Raw genomic sequence first — 21,046 nt, forward strand, 5'->3', positions numbered from 1 at the left:
GACTGCAGAAAAGCTGCTCCCAGTACTAATGAGGAGCCAGTGAGCTGTCTGCAAATCCAAGATAAAGCTCTACAGTGACATTCAAACCAGCCACAGACTCACATTTGTACAAATTGTGTTTGCAGCCAAGCAGAACATCAACAGTTTCTTACAGAAGATGACAGTAAAGCACAGCATAAAAACTGGAGACCACTGGTCTGCAGAAGAGGTTAATTCAAATCACCACTCCTAAATCTCATTTCTCTGGCTAGCATTACTCTCAAGAGAATTTTCACAGTAGGTCTGTCATGGTTTGATGCTGGTGCAATGCCAGTGCCCCTATGAAAATATACTTTCCCTAGTGCCTACTGTGAGATGTGACCAGAAATAGAGCAAAGCAGAGACAAGGTTCAAGCAAATAACATCTGAGCTCCAGGATGGAAAGAGGAATTTATGTGTCTGTGTGTGCATAAAATCCTGACAGAAGCATCTCTTGGAGAAAATGGGACGAAAAGCAACAGGTGAGACAGGGAAGAAGAAGAAGAAGAAGGTGAAGTTCTCCTAGTGGCTGCAATGGCAGTGGTCTGGAAGAGCATGTGAAGGTTCAGGAGTCCCTGGGGGCAGGGAGGGGAGGGGACTCCTGAAGGGCAGCACTCACTGCCACTGTCCTGCTCAGTGGTCACTTTCCGGCGCCGCAGGACTCGCTCCAGCTCCGTTTCACCACTGTCTGTCTCCAGGGACTTCAGGCTCCGGGAACTGGTGGATTTATTCAGGGTTTCCTACAGCAAGAGAAAGGCAGGAGAAGCTCTCTGAGGACAGATGACGCCAAGCAGCTCATGTGCACAGCTTCAGAATCTTTCACACTGCAGCTCCAGAGCAGCTGCCAGGCTCTGCCATTGGTACAGCAGGAGCAGCTGGAATTCACTCCCCACAGCTCACCTTGACCTGGATTCATGATGCAGGGACAAACCACACTCACTACACATTAGGGGAGTGATATCAGGCTGAAGAGAGATGCCCTGGCCCTGCCACTGATGAACAAATTCTGATGTTTGTGGGAAACTGCCAACTTCCTCCATCTTAACGTGTGAAGGATCTTAAGAAACTGCTGGAGAGTCATCATGCACATAATTAACCTCTGCTAACAAAGAGCCAAAGATCCATCTTTTGCTGCTCCAGTGGGTTTTATATTTTAACACTGTCCTGTGTTGCTGCATCCTGGTGTATACATGTGCAGAAGCCAGTATTTACCAGCTACAACTGCAGCAGATGATATCCTATAATGTAACTGATCTGCCATAAACCTGACTCTATGTCTATATACTATATACTCTATGTCTATATACTCTTTTGCACAGAGTTAGATCTCAAGCTGAAACAGTTTTTTATACATACAGAACATAAATAAATTATATTAATAAATATTATTAAATAAATGCTATTAATAAATACATAAATAAATGCTATTACTGCCTTGTGCCAAGGCCAGCATGTGGTATCGGTGAAGCTGCAAGTCCAGGAGCACTTTTCTTAAAGTGGGAGGAAAAGAGGCTTTAAGCAAAGCCTGAAACTTCACAAACTTGCCTACATGAATTTAAACACACATTTAGCGCATACTGCATGCATTTCCCCACTCCCAAAAATCAGTTGTTGGATCAGAACATACTTGATTGTAAAATTTGCCCCAAATGTTTATAATGCAACTGGAAATTTGGTGCCCATATACTATTTCATTTTCCCTCTGAGTCTTTCCATAAATCTTATTTATTCAGCCTTCCAAAACATTTCAGATTCATACAGCATTTCACCAGATCATAAATAACATTCTATTGACATCTTTTGTTGATAAGCACATAACCTTTGATCAGAAATAGCCAAGGAAATAACACTCTAGTTGCAAAAGCTGTCCTATTTTCAGGAACCCTGCAGAGAAGCCCTTAATTCTTCACTCCTGCCTAGAAGTTAAAACATTTTCTTTCAAAACTATTTGAAATTTAACTGAGCAGGTTATTCATTAGTAGTATGCCCCAGATCTGTACAAATGTACATGTACAAAAGCAACTTAAAAAAGGGAGTCACTCAAACTCTGGAATTTGCACAACATAAATGTGTTTTGTTTGTAACAATTATATGGAGGTCTACACAAAATGCATAATTAGCATAGTAACAACAAATGTTTACTCCATCACATTCCACCCCCATGTTTGTTGTCTGACTGTGCATAATCACTGCTCTCAAGAACAGACTGGAGCTGCATTTTATCCAGTTTGTCTTGCACTGCAAATACCCTGAGAGGCTCAAAGGCAAGGAGCCTGGCACAGACATGCAGGGCCTGCAGGATTCTCCCTGCTCCCCCTGAGTGCACAATCCAGCTTCCCTGGTGTCAGTGACACAGTGCTGGAGAAATAAAACAGCTGTTGGAGAAAGGAGCCTGGACAGGACAGCCCTGTCCAACCCTCACTACTATGCAAACAGCACACCACTCCTCTAATTATGGAATTCTGCTTAAAGAACACTCTCACTGTTGCATTTTATTCCTTTCCTATTTACTGCCACATTTAATGAAGTGTCCCTCTAATTAGGGCTCAGCATTAGGGTCTGGTGACTCTCTAGACCATTTCTTCCTTTCTTCTCCTGCTTTCACATGACTGGAGAACAGCAACTTTAACCCATCACTGGTGATTTTAAATCCCACTCTGCTGTACTGCCTTGCATCCCACAAAACACCACTGAACTGTTTTTTGTATGGGCTGTTTAACCACAGGGTGATGAGAATGATGAGCTTCACCTTCTAGAGTGGAAGTGAAGCATTTTGCTTCAAAACTGGCAGAATTTCACCTGCCAAAGTGGCACCTCAAAAGTTTCAGTGTTACAGAAGCCAGGGAGCAAGAACTACAGCTCCTTCTGACACAATTTCAGCTCTTGTGCAAAAGAAGCAACAAGCAATGACTTGAGTAAAGGACACAACAGGAGCACATTGCTCTCAGCTGGACCAAACATGCCTAATGTTTTTATTTTGTGGTGAGGGGTTATATGGACAGCTATTCAGAATCCATTTTTTCCACATATAAATGCAGATAGACCAGAGCTATTGCTTTATTTAAACCTCACCTATGCTGACAAGAAATCTGGTGCCACAGGTAGGAGACCAGTTGATGAGCACAACTTTGCAAATACTGTATGTGCAGTCCAGGGGCTTTACTTTGGACTAGGTATCCTCCATCCTTAAGCATCCCCACTGTGAGTATTTGGAATTTTTCCAAAGAATCTATGGCAGACACAAACCACAAAATCCCCTCTAGTGGCAGGAGCACACAAACCCAGAGAAGAGTGCAAAAACTAATTCTCCTTAAGTCCTTAAGTCAAACCAAATCAAAGGTGGAACTGGGGAATTTGGTTTTATGGCTTCAACCCAAAGTGCAGAAGTTTCACAGTTTGCACAGAAGGCCCTGCCAGCTCAATGAGAAGAAAATGAAATTTAATATGAAAGTTTCCTCTTACCAGAATCCCTTTTAGTTCTTTCATTGCACTTTCAGAGGGCTTTGGTGTTTCTGGCTGTAAGCAAACACAAGACACAAATGTTAAAAGCCACATGAAGTGGCCCAGGACAGACTCTGTACCTGCAGACAGACCTCACCCAGGGACTGAGTGACATTCCTGTCCCCTCCTCTCCTGGGCACAGGGCTAACACTCCATCTGTTTCCTTACTCAGATGAAGAGAAGAGCCTCAGCTCTCAGCACTGTGAACCACAGACTCAAATAAAGATTATGCTTTTGTGAAGGAGGTAAGCAATGTTCTATAGTAGCCACATCCACGTATAAGTTGTGTTGCATAAAAGAAAAAAAAATGTGTTAATGCAGCCCACTTGTTGATCATCCCCTTTAACCACTTCAGGTATTCTCTCTGTGCTTTTTGTTTCTTAGCAGCTGTTTGTTTACAAGCTTCTTTTATGTGTCAAAGAAACTGGCCTTTACTTACTTACTGCTGTGTTTTTTGGTTTTGTTTTTTTTTTTGCTTTCTCTTCTTTTTTTTTTTTTTTTTTTTGTTCTTCAGGCATATGCTGCTCTAATCCATTTTATCCAAAATCAAGCAAAGTAAACGAGGGGAGGAAAATGTATTCTTCTGAATATTTAAAAGAAAAGTTTATTTTCAGTGTAAAGTACTGTACTTAGCTAAAATTATTGGTCTGCTACTTATTCCAAACCTTTGTTTTAGGCCTGCTTGACTGGTTGACTGGTCTCAGGTGAACTCCCTTTTTAATCCTGTCCATCATTTCTTCCACAGCTTGCCTCTTCAGATCTGTAACTTCTTCACCTGCTAAAAAAGGCAAAGAACAGATCACATTTCAGACAGGAGCTGCAGAGAAATGGTACAAAGTGAAAACCATGTTCTTATTCTGGATACAGGGATCTCTGCTATCAGCTCAGCTGCCCCCAGCTCCTCAAGGATAAAATTCCACCCTGCACTGAGCATCCTGACTTTGCAAATGCCCAGCTGCAGAAGTTTGGACAGAAGCAGGGCCCTCATCATGACAAACACAAAGCTCCAGGACTGTTTGGGAATTGCACAAGCTCAGTGCTCAGGATGAAGCAGCAGGGGCTGGAAGAACCCAGCTCTGCTTCCACTGGGGCTCAGCAGGAATCTCCACAGCTGCAGTGACACAGGAGAAGCTGATAATGCCCCAGGACAGGGACTCCCCCATTTCTCATGGGTTTGAGGAGCTGGCAGGAACAACACACCAACACCTCAGCCTGGCCTAAACCCACCCCTCCTAAAAACACTGCATCACCTTAAAGGGAAAAATTGAAATACCACGGAAGGAAATGGCTGCTCTCTCAAGAGATTTGGTATCAGGACTGCAAATTATTGAGATGACAGGAAGCTCTGTGATGAACCTAAATAATGCCTGTTAACTTATTCTGGATAACAAAAGAAAAGACCCTTAACATACCAGAAAGGGGAGGAGGGGAAGAGCACTTAAATACTTGGAGAAATAGGGCTGATGCTATTCAAAGCTGCCAACCTTGTACCTTATGTAACAGGAATTTTTTAAAAAGACTTCTGCTCTCTCACTTGTCAGGGTACTCTTGATGATTCATAGAAATGTGGTTTATGTATTCTAAGTTGATTTAATGTCAGCCTTTAATTTCACAAACAGCCTGTTTCAAATATAAAAGCTTAATTGTTGGTATGGGATAGAAACCACTCATTCTAAGTCCTTAACAGGGATTAAAACAAGACTCAAGTTTGATATAATAACTAGATAAAGAAAGAATTTTCTCCCTTTTTTTTTATTTTAAGGACAGCTCAACTATTAAGAGGAAAAGCAGTTTATACGTAATTGAAGAAAGGTCAGAACTGTTAGTTTCCTAATAAATAATGAAAGAATGAGGAGTTGAGAACTTAAGAGTGAATTTCAGAGTATTTCATGCAATCACTGCTTGTGACAGTCTCAACAAAAAGTTGTAATCAAAACATCTAGGATGCTTCAAGGAACTCTGACAAATCAAGGCACCATAATTGGACTTCTACTGAAAGATAAGACTGACCCTTCATCAGAGATCTCAGACAAGGTCATCTCTCTAACTATTCTATCCAGACCAACAACCTTGTTTCTCTCAGACTGGTAACCAGTTCCCAGAAATTCCCCCAGGGACCTGCCCAAGTCACTACACTCCTCAGTTCCTCACCTGAGAATGGGAGGAGTAAAACTCTCCTTCCCCCACTTCCTTCCTGTTGGTTCCATGCAACAATCCAGCCTGACTTACATACCATTAGTCTGCTAACAGCAGGGGTCTTTTTAACAGTTATATCCTATAATTTCAGCCAGGTTCCCTTCTTTGTTTAAGTGGCAGCAAATGAGTTAAGCAATTCACTAAAAACAAACTCCTGCTGCTTCAGAAGGAAGAGAGAAACAGCAAGAAAACCCTTGGTTATTTAACTGGCAATGCCTGTCTAACTAGCCCTGACTCCTCAGGCACTCACAGTCATTTGCAAATCTGTACTTAACTCCTGTTCTCAACCTGCTAAGTTTCCAGCTTCCATTAACAACAATAAAATGCAATTTCAGCTGTTACTTTGCATGCAGAGCCACCTTAGTGCAAGACTGTTTTGTTTTAGGTTTTCAGTGTTATTAAAGGATTAGAATTACAGTCAACTCTGAGTGGTAATTTCACAAGATATGAATTGAGGGACAAAAACTTAAGTATTTAACAAACAAGCTCTGTGGAGAGGCTCTGGACAGAAGAAATTGCCATGTGGAAATTCAGAAATTTCCCTGTATTATGCTGAATATAACCTGCTCTCTGTTTAATGCTTGTAGGTTTGGTCTTCTGCCTCTTGCAGGTAACCTGTAAAAGCACAATGCCCTGCACATGCTGCAGCTCAAGCAGGATTACAACTTTTCTCCAGTTACAGCAAATGTCAGGTGTTCCCTTGAGGTTTTTGACCTCAGCCTCAAAGACTGTTCATACTCAAATCCTTTTGGAAGAAGTAAATTGGATGCTGATGACCAGCTCAGTTGTGGAAGCAGAGATGGCTATGAGGGCCACACAAATTACTTGGGATCTCGAGGAAATTTGGAGTACAATACAAGAAAATGTTTCAGCTGTGACCATCTGGTCTAACAGCCTGACCACTTCAGGGCTGAACAAAAGTTACAGCCTCAAAACCTTACAAGCTTGGGGCACCAGCCACCTCTCTGGGAAGCCTTTTCTAGTGTCTGACCATTCTCACCATAAATAAATTCTTCCTTATGTCCAGTCTAAGCATTCCTTGATGCAGTTTTAAACACTCCCATGTGTTCTGTCACTGGATCCCAGGGAGAAGAGCTCAGCATCTCTCTCTCTACCTGTCCCTTCCTCAGGAGCTGTAGAGGGCAATAAAGTCACTCCTTAGCCTCCTTTTCTCTGAACCAGACAAGCCCAGAGTCCTCAGCCACCTCTCCTAGGAATACCAAAGCTAAAGTACCAAAAATACCACTTCCCATCTTGGTGCACATATTCCTGGGCTGCAATCCCATTTCTGGGATTGTGCTGGATGTGGAGATTTGTAGTTAATGCTGACAATCAGAAGCATCTGAACCACCGTCTTTATGCCCAGCTCCTTTCCTGCAGCCCCAGAGGATAACCCACACAGCCTGAGAAGGGATGAGCCATACCTGACTCCTGCTGAGGAGGTTTCTCCTTCTTGCTCACGTTGGTGTTGGAGTGAGATCTCTTGCGAATCATTGACATGAGAGACCTTGGGGGGAAATGAAACTGCACATTGTCATTGTGTCCTGGGCCCCCACTGTCATTCTGTCCTGGGTCCCCCCACTGTCAGAATGAGCCTGAACATGACACACCAGCAGCCTGCTTACACCTGATTATACAGCCACTCACAAAAGACTCATTTAATGATTCTTGAATGCAGATGCACTGAATTACCCCCCACAATGCCTCCCATCAAAATGCACCAGAGAAATTTATTTCTTTTTAACAGGCATTAGGCACAAATCAAAACACTCCAGATTTGAATATTAAAAGCCAGGGTCTCATTGTGACACATGACAAACAGAAGCTGCTCTGGCATAATAAACAGAAAGAAGAGCTGTAGATGTTGAAGTATTGTTCTCCAGAGGACACTTAAATATGGTGATCAGTATCTCCTCACCATTTCCAAGTTTGTAATCTCTTACAGTGTCAAATAATTATCCCCTCACTATATTCACAATGTATAAGTCCACACCAGCAAATGATTCATCTTCAAGAACAATACAAGCTCCTGTGCACATCTGATGTGTCAGTGAGGCCAGTAACTCCCTACTGAACATCATTCCTTACCCAGCAGTGACATCCCTGCCTAAAAGGTCAAAACTCTGTCCCAGAAAAATGCAGCAGCCAGTGCCTATGTCCTAAAACAACTTCTATTCACATACACATCACAGTGCATGAGGGAATAGTCTGACTTTGCTATGACAGGGCTTAAAATTAATAGTTTCACCTACTCCAAACAGTAAAGGGCACAAATTTGAACAGAAAAATCCCACAACACTCCTACACAGTTAATTCATGCTATCCATCAGTGAGAAAGGAGCAGGCAAGCCAAATGAGTTAATGGACATAAAAGAAGCAAAAGGCCAAACACAATCTGCCTGAATATGTTTAGTTTCTAAAAACAATGCAAGATGCACAAAGGGATGAATTGTCCCCAGTAATCAGATCTATTCATAAGTTTAACACAGTAGTTAACAAGACTCCTGGATGTCATTTCTATTACAGAAGGTTGCAAATTGTCATCCAAGTCCATTTATTTTTAAAACCAAGCAGACAATGTGAAGATTAGCAGTTTTTAAAATTAACTAAGTGCCTTTTAATGTTTTGTCAATTAATTTGGGTCTAATGCCTGATACATCAGCAGAGACTGGTCATCCTCTTTTACAGTCCTTTGTAGAAATCAAGCCAAATTTTGATATTTTTGCCCAAAAATGCTTGATGACTGGGTGGTGATTTTCATTTGTTATTTTTTCCTCCTTTTTAACTTATGAAAGTAATTGTGAGAACTCAATAGAGTCTGCATTTTCATCATCAGTATCTGACATGAAGGGACACACAATAATCCAACATATCCTTTGGTTCAAAGGAGTTTTCTTGGCAATAGAAAGCATTTCACAAGTCTATAATTACAGCTATCAGGTGAATAGGAAAAAAAAATCTCCTAAATTTAGAGGAGACAGGTATCCCTCCTCCTCCAAAATCACAGTCTAGACAGTCTGTTAGGCTTGGCAAGGCAGGCACTGCTCAGAATTGGCCTGGCTGTTAAGTCTGGGGGCAGGTGGGGCACTGAGCATGTCCTGCAGTAATACAGTAAATAGTAAGTATAGTAAATACAGTGCAACCCTGATGACAAAGGGAGAAAATGATGCATCTGACTCCACTGGTATCAGGAGGCTAATTAATTACTTCCTTATACTATATTATTTTATATTATATTACACTGAATCTGCTCAAGCACTCAACTCCACTCAGCTGAACTACACAGAATCTTGTGACCGACTGCTGACCAACAGCCTGGACACAAAACCCTCTCACTCAGGGTAAACAATCTCCATATTGCATTCCACTTCTGCACAAACACAGGCACAGCCAATGAGACAAGATTTTTTTTTCCTTTCTCTGAGTTTCCCTGCTGCGATTCCCACAAATCTCCTTGGGAAGTTGTGCCTTGCTTTTCTCGGGGAGGAGAAACGCGGCCACACTGCAGGTGGAGAAAGCCTTCTTTGCTTTGAACACACCGTTCCTGCCTGGATGCCAGCGATGAAGGAGCGGTCTCTGCCCTGCCCTCACTGGGAGCACTCACCGGATGGGGTTGGGAGGAGGAGGAGGAGGGAGAGGAGGCGGAGGAGGAGGCGGCGGAGGCGGGGCAGGATTTTCAGACTGCTGGATTCGCTTCTGGAGCTCATCAACTGCACGGGGGCGAAGAAACAAACCACAGTCAGCTCTCTCATCCCCTCTGCAAACCAGCTTTGAGAAAAAAAACTCTACTAATTGACCAAAGAACAAACAAGAGTAAACCACACAACTGCCCAACGTCAATTTTTTGACATTTTCTACCAAGAACAACGCACAGGATTCCCATTTGAACAGCTGCCTCCGACCTGAGTTACCACTGAAACTCTCCCTCACACAGGACTCTTCATATAAAATGACAGAGCAAGGAAAACTTGATCCCATTTCTGCAACAGTGTATCAGAGGTTGTATTTGAGAATGAACTAACAGGAGATCAAAGAAATGGACAATTTCAACCTCCAGACCTGTCTCTGTCTTGCTGGTGGTGTGGGCTTTCTCCATAAAAATGGATGAAATTGGGTTGTGGTAAAATGGATTTTTTTCTCTCCTGTTTTCATGTCAGACCTAAAATGCAGAAATTACTTTTCTGTGCTTGAAATGCTGTCAAATATAATTAACTGGGGATGGGCAGAAACAGAGAAAAAAAAATCCTAAATTTCTTTTAGTTATAAAAATCCTTAGCAACTGTTTTGTGTGCAGTAGGTTATGGGAGAAGTAAGAACATGATTTCCAAAGTGGATATGGTTCTTTGTTCTTGCAATGATGGATTCAAATTAAAATTGCAGTATTTTAAACTTGCTTTTAAATTTTAAAAGGTAAAAAAAAATTAAAAATCAATTGAATGACTTTAAAGTCCAGGTATAATCTTTTGTGTCTTTCACACAGACACCTATTCCCATATATTTATCCATCTGTAAGACTCAGGGCAACCAAACCACAGGATTTTTGTTCCTTTACAGAAGTTTTACAGGGTTATTCCTTCACACACATTTTGGACACAGTTGTTCTGCAGATGAAGGCAGCTGCTGTACTTTGTCTAATGAAGCAAAGCTCTGGGCCACAGCTACACAAAAGCTTCTAGGGTCTCAAAGGCAGATGTGCACCAAGCACACACACACCTTACGCCTAAAATCAAAGTTATTACACAGTTTTACCTGAGTGCTTTAGGTCTCTAGCTTTTTCTTCTGCATGCTGACACTTCTGCTCCAGTTCTTTTTTATCTTCTTCCAGAAGTTCTAGTTGCTGTTTAAGGCGACCAATCTCCTTGTGCAGTGACTGATTCTCTAGTTGCTCTTCTAATTCTTTAATCTGCAGTTGGCAAACAAGAGCATTCATCCCAATAAAAGACATTTTCTGTCCCTCCTGTTGACAAATAACCCACTAGGCACAGTTATGCCTGAAAACATCATGTTATAGTACAGGAGTGAAGCAAAAGTCCCAGAAGAATTTTGAATGAAAGCTGGAAAGATTTTTCTGAGAGATGTCAGAATTTTCTGTTATGATCCCAACTTGCTTTAACTCTTCTTTAAAATATGTATTTAGCTCCAAAGTACTTAAGCTTTACATTGTTCCCTTTTCTTTTTACAGAGTTTTTATCACATAATTAATTTCAGAACATTTCCTCATTTGAAGCACGAGAACGTTGACATTTTTGTTCTTTTACTGCTTCCACTGACAGGCTCATTATTTAAACTCCCTTGTCTCAACTCATGCAGATGCCAGTGGGGGAATTATGGAATATCTGAATCAGAGGCAGCATTCAGATGCAGAGCAGCAGTAACTTCACAGCTCCCCAAATATGTACATTTTGTTCTAGACTTCAAAGTAGCTGAAGATGCAGAGGTTTTCTATAAACTGGAAATGATTCTTCCAAAATATTCATTCAGAGCATTTGAGAATGCAGTCTTAGTATTGCTGCATTAATGAAAGAACATCTTTACCTATCCCTAGTACTACTCTACTAACAGAGTTTTAGGAAAAGGCCTCAGGGCTAAAGCAAAGCTCATTTTCAGGCTTTCCTGGGAAGCAATGGTGATTTCTCCCAGTTAAGAGATTGATCTAGTCTAGTTTCAGAGAATAAATTTGTTTATATCCTATCAGTTTATATCTTCTCACAGCACTTTGCAGATTCATCTTACACGTCCCTGCTCCAGTGTGTCTGTCTGGCTTTCCCCCATCCATTTTTTCAGCAGGAACCAAACCACTGCCCACCTCTCACCTCCTGTTCTTTCCTTATACCCCCAAGGCACCCTTTGTATTACTCAATGTCCAAAATATGCTCTTGCCATCTCTTCACTTAATGGAGCCTGACTCACTGCTTGTAACTGCACTTCACTGGCACCCAGAATAAAATACTTGCCTAAACCAGAGCCTCTTCAGGCTCAGGAGCCTCTGAGTTCTGTACTCATATCTGATCAGTGACTCAGAAGGGAATCACAACTTTCTCTGAAATTTAAGTTTTTAAACTCGAAGCTCTTACAGGGGATGTGATTTCAAGTAATTCTGAATGTAATTAAGACACAGCACTCCTTAAATTCAGGAGGTTTTCAAAGACTTCCAGAAGAGATGAAAAGAAGTTCTGCTTTACCTTTTGCTGGTGTTGAAGCCTCTCTTCTTCTAATGTGTGGGTTAGCTTAGCATTGTCATCCAAAGCCTTCAAAAGCTGTTGATCAGGAGCAAAATTTTGCAGAAGCAACTGACTCTGCCTTTTCATCTTGTTTTGTTCAATAAACATCTGCCAAAACAAGCCCACACCCAAGAAAAACAACAGTCAGGCAAGCACAGTCTGATGCTAAAATGGCAACTGGAAAGAAAATGAGATACTAACATTGTGTTAATGTGGAAGAAATAACGAGTAAGAAGCTGAAAAGGAAGGGGAGAGGAAGTTTGAGAGCAAAATTCACAAGGGCTAAGCTCACACTGAAAGGAACCAGGTGTTTGCTCAGAACCACCCACTGCTACACCTCAATTACCCACATGTTGGCAGCATTCAGAATTTAAACACATCTCTCAATTCTGTTTCCTGGAAATGGGAACAATCTGAGCCCCATGCTGGGAGCTCTGGAAGGACTAAAAGAACTCTAGGTGGAAGATAAAATGTCTATGAATTCACAAGCTATCTCCTCAAACACATCTGCAAGCCTTGGCATAAAGCCACTGACTTGAGGGTGAGCTGGGTATGTGAATGATGGAAAATCATTTCTTCAGGAAACGAATTTCAGTCCATGGCTGTGTAATCAGTGTAGGCACTTGCCCTGGGAAAAGGCTTTTTAGGACCATTTCAGCCTTTTAGTTCTGATCCTTGTGTTCCTTCCCCTTCCCAAGTTATATTTTTGATCTTGCAAATGAATACATTGTGGAGGGCAGGCAAAAATCAAAAGGTCTGGAGACCTGACATTGATAAAAAAATCCCACACATCTCTAGGCTTCACTTAAGAGGTGCAGAAGCTGTCAGCATATGCAGTTACCCTGACAGATCTGTTCCTCCCAGACTGTTCAGGAACTAGGAAAAAAAAAAGATTGCTTCCCAACAACAAAAAATTCCTAGTGAATTTGTTCTGCACCTTGACATCTCTTTCAGGTGGATGTTTGCCCCCAGGCAACGAGGGCTTCCACTCGACAAGCTCAGCTGTGCCTGTTCTTGGAGCAGAAACGGGGACTGGGTCATGCTGAGGTTTCAGGTGAGTGTGCACAGGTCAGCAGAGCCACTTCTGGCAGCAGCACAGAGAATAGCCTGAGAATGCAGGTACTCCCTCAGACTGCAAAAACACTGTTGTAGAGCTCAGCAAAAGCAAGGACATATTTTAAGAATGAAGTATTAGAAATATAAAAGTGCTGTGACATCTTTTCAGATTCCCATTCTGTTTATTCACAAACCAGAATTACAGAAACAACACATGGTTTCTTCCCCTCTGGTGCCACTGCAGTGCTCTGTGATTTATTTATTTAATACAATTAGATATTAAGTATGAGCTGATGCTTGTGGCAAGCATTCTTTGCACAGACACTTCAGCTGAGCCTTCCCAGCAAGCAGCTCTGTGCAGACAGACTGAGAAAATCACTGAACTTTTCCCTGCCCTGGCAGCCTGTGTGACCCTGCATGCCAGGAGGAGTCAACTGATGCAGCCCTAACACCAAAAACCTGCAGTGAACACTCCACTGGGCAAAGCTGTGCCAGGGGGGCAGGCAGCAAAGCACGGGAAGCATTTGATGGAGAGGAAATGATGAACGTGGGCGCTGGTGCTGCAATTTGTTATACAGCAAACAGGACCAAACTGCTGACAGTGCAAAGTCAAATGTGCACTGGACATCAGCTCTCTGTCCCCACCAGTCAAACCAATTCATGCTTATGTTATCCTTTACTAGTAGGGCTGGGGCAAAAACAATTCAAGGGCAAGAGAATTTCAGAATCAAAGCTACCCACAACAATCCATAAAGGTTTGCCTTTGTACTGCAACTGATTTAACACTTGGGAGTATTCTTAAAAGAAACAGCATCTTTGAACCTTATACTTGAGAAAGGCCTCTAAATCACTGCAAAACAACTCAATACTGTCTCTGAGTTTTCTGTGTTCCTGTCAAGTCACTCACAGAAGTTATCTACCCCTGACAGAAAACAACCTCTCTCCAGAAGCCAACTTCAGCAAACATCAGTTTACACACTTTCAAAGCAAAGCAAACCTGGATTTTTAATTTTTTTTTTAATATGAAAAATACTTCAAGGCGATCAATTCCAGATTTTTATTCACCAAGTTTCTGCCACTAAATCCAACCAGAGTTGTTCCAGCCTGAGGGAGCAGAAAGCTGCCAAAACAAGAAGAAATCAAGTAGAGCAACTTGATTTCTTCAACGTGAGCAGATACTTCACCAAGTGTAGAAAATTCATATTCACTTTGTTTCATGTTCTTCTGCAACAGAATGATAAAAATCCTTTTGAAGACCTGGATGAAAACTTTTTCATTCAGAAGCTTTCACATCAAGTCCTGCATTTTCAATTAGCTTTATAAACTGCTTTAGTGATATTGCAAATATTTTCCTGCTCACAAATATGAAAGCATCTTCAACATCACAGAAGAATAATTTTGATTATAAGGTAATGCTGCAATCAGACACATGGGAACCAAATTCTCACGGGGAGTCCCATCCATCTCAGAAGTTACTTACATAATTTCAACAACGAGTGCCAGCATATTCTAAGTGGAAGGGACAAAACCAGACAGGACAGTTGTGTCAAGCAAACTAGTGGTACCGATTCCAAGTTTTTGGGAGGCTGCACTGTTTGACATAGGACAAAAAAGACCCTTGCAAATTAATTTTAACTTAAAATTTAAAAAAATCAATTCTTGCTTTAGCAGGGTAGAAACCTGCTGTCTGCACAACCCTGAATATTAATTAAAGTGACTGCTGAAAGGGCAAAACAGCTACTAACAAGATTATTTGGACTAGGTGGAATTTAACCAATTGATGGATTAGTTCCGACTTTGCCACCTGCTAGACAATTATCTGCAGAGCATCCCAATCAATGCTGGAAACACAAGTCAATGGTGCAGGAATCTGCTGAAAACCACATCTGCAGCTGAAGGCAGACCACAAAGAAAAACAATTTGGTTACACCTATCAGTCTCATTTTTAAAATCACCCATTGTTGTGCAAACCAGCTATGCATCTTCCTCTCCCTGAGTTTACAAAGAGAAGCTGCAAAGTACAGGACATCTGGGAGCTGGCCACTTTCTATCAGCAGAGTTTTCACAAGAGCTGGGGAGGTGGAAAGAAGGGGGTGAAAATAATGGAAGGTTTTCCCTCAGCCTCAGTGAGGCCACAGCTCATGCTCAGCCCCTTACCCGACAGAGCGTTCACTGCAGCTGGTTTTTGTTTTTACAGCAGGGCTGAAAAAGGAATTCTTCCTCATTAAAAATGTTAGAAGGCAACTCTGTTAGTGTCAAATCCCTGGGAACACCAAGCCTTGTTCAAGCAAGGTTCAGGATAAAACTGGATACTTTCCAGCCAACCCTTCTCCCAGGGGCAAAACAATGACAAAGGGAATTCTTTAATATCCATGTGAGGCTGCACTTCCATCTATGCATCCTTTGGGTATTTGAGCAATAATCTTTTTGTCTTAGTTACAGTTTAAGGGAGAAAAATGTCCTAATACAGCAGGTGTTGTTCTAATAAGGTAATCAATGGTTGCATAAACTAAAATAAAAATTAGTGGCATGATGTCCATTATAAATAGAGTAAAAAAAGGTAAGTAGTAAGGCAGAGTCAAACTTGGGAGAGTCAAACAGAAGAGAAGATCACTCAGCTGAGCAGCTGGTCATTTCTTCAATCCTTAGCAGCACTGCTCCATCCCCTCCACAACCCAGTGAGTCACAGAGGGGTAACCCATCCACATCTGTCACAGTTTACAGGAGCTGATGCCTTTTGCATTATGTGTACCCCAAAGCCCCACAGCTTGTGTTCACACCTCAGCTAAGTCCCAAGAGAGGTAGGTTCTAGGTATTTGTATCTCCCCAAAGAAGAGGCTGTTTGAAGGATTTTATCTGATGGGGAGGACAGAGTGATCATGTCTAATTATGGCTTGACAGGGCACTAAGTGGCACTAAAATTAGGATTAAAATATAACTCTAGGTATGGTTTTTAGTTCAATGGCTAATCAGGAAAAAAACCAAAAAAACTCCTTTACAGGAGTCAAAGTCTGATCTAGCTGTATTAAGTGAGCAGTGTGACCATGAGACAGCCAAGAGTCACTCATAGATGATTCATAATATTTCTGACCAATAAAGATAAAATCCAGTTGATTTTAGTTACCTGGCTAATTGCCAGACAGCTTCTGAAGGGACTGTTTAAAGAGCTACAAGCGGCAGCAATAGTAAGTTTTGTGGCTTAAAAGAAGAGATCTAATTCATTCAGAATGGGAGAATTGGAGTAGATGAGTTAAGCCTATTTTCTGTCCATCATTTGCTTCTCAGCACAGAGGTGCTTGGAGCATGTACTTTGGAGTGTGAGCAGACCGTACTCCCATCAACAATGTGACTTCCTTAAAAACAGAGCATTATTTATAAACTTATAATAAACATTATTTATTTTCCCAGCCTTCTCTGTACAAAAGGGTTTCTCAAACTACAGCACTCATTCTTCACTTATCAGGCATAACTGCACAAAACACAGAGGAAATATAATCTCAATTGTTATTTATATCTTAATTTCCTGCAGTTTTCTTTTTGTTATGGTAGAAGCATAGTGATACACTCAATAATGCTCACAGCCTTACAGCATTTAGACACCATCTAACAGATTCACAACTAGATCATACACCACATGAAAAAGGAGGAAACATCTTCACTTTTTTTCCCCCCACAGACTAATTGCCTGAACAAAAAGAGATGGGGGAAAAGAGACCAAAGATTTTCCTGGAGCATACATCTGTTACCATTCCCCAAGCCTCTTCCTGGGAAAAAGCTTGATGAAACAAATTAGCATTACATCATGCTTCAAAAGTGGTAACATCCAAGCTCAGGAGAATTCATGTACTAACTACTTATGTCTCTTTAATTATTAAATCCAGTTCAGTCAGCTGGACTGTAAATTAATTATCCTCAGATACCAGCTGCAGTTGAACTATATCTGGGTAAAGCACAGAGAGTGGCACTGGCAAGCACAGAGTTGCTTCTCCAGTGCTGTTTTTGCAGTATCCACTCACAGATGCAATATGTTAATGCAAAAGTCCTCACAAATTAACCCAAAATGTCACAAATGCATCTCAGGAAGAGGTCTTTGGGAGCTCATGTCATCAAGATAACCAAACCCATTGCATTCACCCTTCTGAGTAGTGCAGACACCTGCTAAGAGTGACAATGATTTTCCCCAAGTTGACAGCCACCTTTGATCTTTCAATATGGGAAGATTCAGTCCCAGAGTAAGTAAAGTCAGCTGTGCACTGGCCCAGGTATGGGATGCAGGTATTTTTAGGAAAACAAGTTAAATACACACATTTTGTTGTGCAGTAGTTACTTAAAAGCACAAACAGCTGCAGGATGGTGAAGGCATTGAGGAAGGAAAGTCAATGAAAAAATGAATGATGCACATTAGAGATTCACTGAATTGTTTTAATTCATCTGGATCATATTTCCTCTGAATGCAGCCTTTCAACTTTTTAACTGCAAACTGTTTTACAGGTTACCATAAACACTTGGGAAACCTTTCTTTTCTTTTTCCAGTTGTGTATTTTGAGCAAAAACCCTGTGTGAGCCTCAGAAGTGAAAGGAACCCCAACAAACTGCTCAGCAGTTTCACACTTCATTTCTATTTGTCCAAAACACAGAGGGCAGGGAAAAATCAGCTCAATGTCATCTCTGAGAGCACACTGCTCCTTCTCCATGAGGTTTCCAGAGCACTTCAGGTGCAGGGATTATCTCTCCACCAGCATACACTAATAATAAACTGTTCACTTCTGCTGGTTTTGGCTGGAAGAGTTAATTTTTGTCACAGTAGCTGGTATGAGGCTGTGTTTTGGATTTGATAACAGAAAGATATTTTCATTATTGCATGGAGTCAAGGCCTTTTCTGCTCCTCACCCCACAGTGAGTGAGCTGGGGGGGCACAGGGACGGGACACAGCCAGGACAGCTGAGCCCAAATGCCCACAGGGACGGGTGCCACGTGGCACCACGCTCTGCATCTGAAGCTGGGGGAAGAAGAAGGAAGAGGGGGACACTCAGAGTGATGGTGTCTGCCTTCCCCTGTGGCTGTTGTACCTAAGGGAGCCTGGCTTTCCTGGAGAAGGCTGAGCACCTGTCTGCCCATAGGAAGCAGTGCATGAATTTCTTGTTTTGCTTTGCTTTTGGGTGCAGCAGCTTTAGCTTTACTTAGGACACTGTCTTTATCACAACCCATGAGTTATCTCATTTTTAACTTCCAATTTGCTCCCCCATCCTGCTGGGGGAAGGTGAGCAAGCAGCTGTGTGGGGCTGAGTGGCCAAACTGGTCTTCAACCCCAACATCACTTTATAAAATATTGTTGCAGGGCAGGATGTATGTTTAATAAACAACTTATGCAAGATTATTTTGTTAAACTCATGAGATTTTGGCATGTCTAAGAGTTTCAATTTTCTTCTCACACCGTGTTCCTCTGCTTTTGGCCTGCTTTGGCTGCATGTACTGTATTTTGCTCATCTTTGTGGGAGAGTGCTTTTCAGGGCTACCTCTATATTATTGCAATGGCCTTCAAGATACTCTCTGCCTTCCTTTGTTTTCTTATAATCTGCTTCACAAACAGCTGAGAGATCTTCAAGTGTCTCTTAAAACCTGACACTAGAATTCTGGTTAAGCTTGCCAAGATTCCTGTGTTAACAACCCTGTTTTATTCAGGTAGGTACAGATTTTTCCATGCCTCCGCCCCTTACACACTCTATTTATTTAGTTCTTTTATGCAGATTCCAGTACCTTTCACAATGGATTGTGACTCACTTCAAAACCTCTCTCCTTTTCCTTCCCCCTCTCCACACCACGGCTGACAATATTTACTCAGTTTCTTTAGAACCTCTAAAGAGCATGAATTCTAATGTTTGAAGTTGGATCACTTTTGATTAATTAAATATATATTATGGTGGTGCCAGCAGCATGACTATAATTAAAGCTGTATTGGGCTTTTTTTTTTATAATTTTAATCAAAAGCTCTGATTTTCAAGTGTTGCCTCACTCCTATATGTGCCTGCTCCCTCCATGTCTCTGCTCTCCCCCATCTGTGCTGGCTTCTGCACACAGCTCACCTGCCCTTCCCCGTCACACCTGCACTCCCCAGTGCTCCTGTTCTGGGAACAGAATCCTCCTCACCTGCCACAAGGGCAGGAGGCCAAGGGCACCCCTTTGAAAAGCAGCCACAATGCAAAGAGAGAAGATGAAGCCATGCCATGGAGAGAGGGAAAGGGCTGAGTCTGAGTGCATGGGCTGACCACACCATAAAGGCAAACCTAAGGTGCTTCAGCCCCTTGGACAGACAACGTGCCCACCACCACACAGGCACCTCCATGGGATGTAGTTCTGAATTTCACTGAGCTAAAATAAAATACATATTTGGCTGTTTGAGACATACAAAAATACAAAACACTAAGATGTGCTATTTTTCAGCTGCAGTGACAGCCACATTACTTGGAGCCTTTTCCACTTCTCTAAGTGCTCCATACAAATCAAGAACAAAGCACTGCACATGCAGTGTTGTCCTTTACTCAAAGCTCTTCCTTCTGTTGACACTGCACAGCTTAACACAACCAACTACAGTGGCTTTTGCAAAATCCAAGCAAAATCCTGCAGAAATTTTGAGGTTTAAAAGAAACATTTTACAGAGACAGAGAAAACAGGCTAATGCCAGCAGGCAGAAAATCCCTGAACATCCTTACCATAATCCAAACATAGCTCCTGTAAGCACATCCTAGAAAACTTAGCTCTCCAAACAGAGCTGTGACCTTGCAGCATGATCCCTGTGAGAGGAGGCTGACACAGCCTCACTCGAGCAGAAAGCTGTGCTGCTGTGGATGCAGTTGTGGCCAGAGCCTCTCTGATGCCTCAGGTCACTCAAGGGACACCATCAGTGTGAAACTAGGCCAATGACAACAGGTTTTTAAAGCCATTTTAAATATTGGTTCCCCAAACGTGAATCAGCAATGCCTTTGTTGTCATGTGGTCATGTATTTTAAGAACTGTTCTAAAAAATCTTTCTGAGCAGCACAATACCACAGGAAGACAAGCAGGTACAGAAAGGGAAGAATAATACAGGCCTAAAGTTCACTGTTATAGTAATCCCATTTTGGATAAGAGACCTTTATGGAATTTAAACCTTCAAGTGAACAGCTTCTCTGACAGTCTGCACCAACAGGGCCCCATAGTCTGGAAGTGGCAAAAACTAAATAATGACAAAACCCAAGAAATAGCTGTTTAAAAATAATCAGCATTTTTCTGGCATTGTACCTAAGTTGCCTGTCAACTCATCAGTCAATTACAGAAAGTACTTTCAACATAATCTTTCAAAATGTGTCCCTCAATTGATACTGTAGTTTTGCAATGTCATTTTTAGGAGTCCACGTATTTTTCAAGAAAAAAAAACAGCCCTTTAAATTATATCACTAGAAAGATAGCTAATCCCTCCCAGCTCCAACCACTACATATTCCACACTGGGATGTTGTAGCAAACTAAGCCCATGATAAATTTAAAACCCTGCCTTGAAAGGGGACATAGGTAAGACTGCATGAATAATTCCAAAGTGCTTTATAAATGCTTGTTGAAACAGTAAACTCGTTTGATGGATAAAATACAGATGTTACCTAAGAAGAATGGATGAGAGCTGGGAATTGAAATCAAGTCATCCAAGCTGGCAAGGTTTTGCCCACTTGCAATGTCTTTGATTTTCCCTTGACTACTCACCTCCTGTGCAAATGACTCTGCCTTCTTCCGCAGGTTCTTTTCCAGCTCAAAGTTTTCATGAAGCTCTTCATATTCCTCTACTGCCAGCACAGACACTGTTTATATGAATTAAACAAGATCAGAAGGAAAAGTGGAACAGATCAAAAGAAGTACTGTTTGATTTTCACAGATAAGCTGCTATTCCCTAGCACCATGGAGCCCTGACTGACAGCATGACCTAGTTTTACATTTTCATATACAATCTTCTTTGCAGTATTTGTCCTAAACCTCACCACATATATGCACAATTACTAATCTTCTGAACAGAGAAATAGTCCTCCTT

At 41.7% G+C, this 21,046-nt stretch overlaps 1 protein-coding gene across 3 annotated transcripts in view; it reads right to left on the reverse strand.

Annotated features, from left to right (window-relative positions):
* The window catches only part of SHTN1 (shootin 1), a 55,512-nt gene that overhangs the window by 9,492 nt on the left and 24,974 nt on the right, over positions 1–21,046 (reverse strand). For 2 of the 3 annotated variants that reach the window (XM_058810157.1, XM_058810159.1), the window contains 8 exons: positions 20,725–20,819; positions 11,898–12,044; positions 10,465–10,618; positions 9,320–9,425; positions 7,140–7,222; positions 4,185–4,297; positions 3,481–3,534; positions 638–758 (listed from right to left, as the gene is read on the reverse strand). In XM_058810157.1, coding sequence (XP_058666140.1) covers positions 638–758; positions 3,481–3,534; positions 4,185–4,297; positions 7,140–7,222; positions 9,320–9,425; positions 10,465–10,618; positions 11,898–12,044; positions 20,725–20,819 — 873 coding nt within the window. The remainder of the gene's footprint in view (positions 1–637; positions 759–3,480; positions 3,535–4,184; positions 4,298–7,139; positions 7,223–9,319; positions 9,426–10,464; positions 10,619–11,897; positions 12,045–20,724; positions 20,820–21,046) is intronic. The other variant, XM_058810158.1, reaches the window with a different exon arrangement.

This window comes from Ammospiza caudacuta, chromosome 9, assembly GCF_027887145.1.
Source record: "Ammospiza caudacuta isolate bAmmCau1 chromosome 9, bAmmCau1.pri, whole genome shotgun sequence".
NCBI classification, from domain to species: domain Eukaryota; kingdom Metazoa; phylum Chordata; class Aves; order Passeriformes; family Passerellidae; genus Ammospiza; species Ammospiza caudacuta.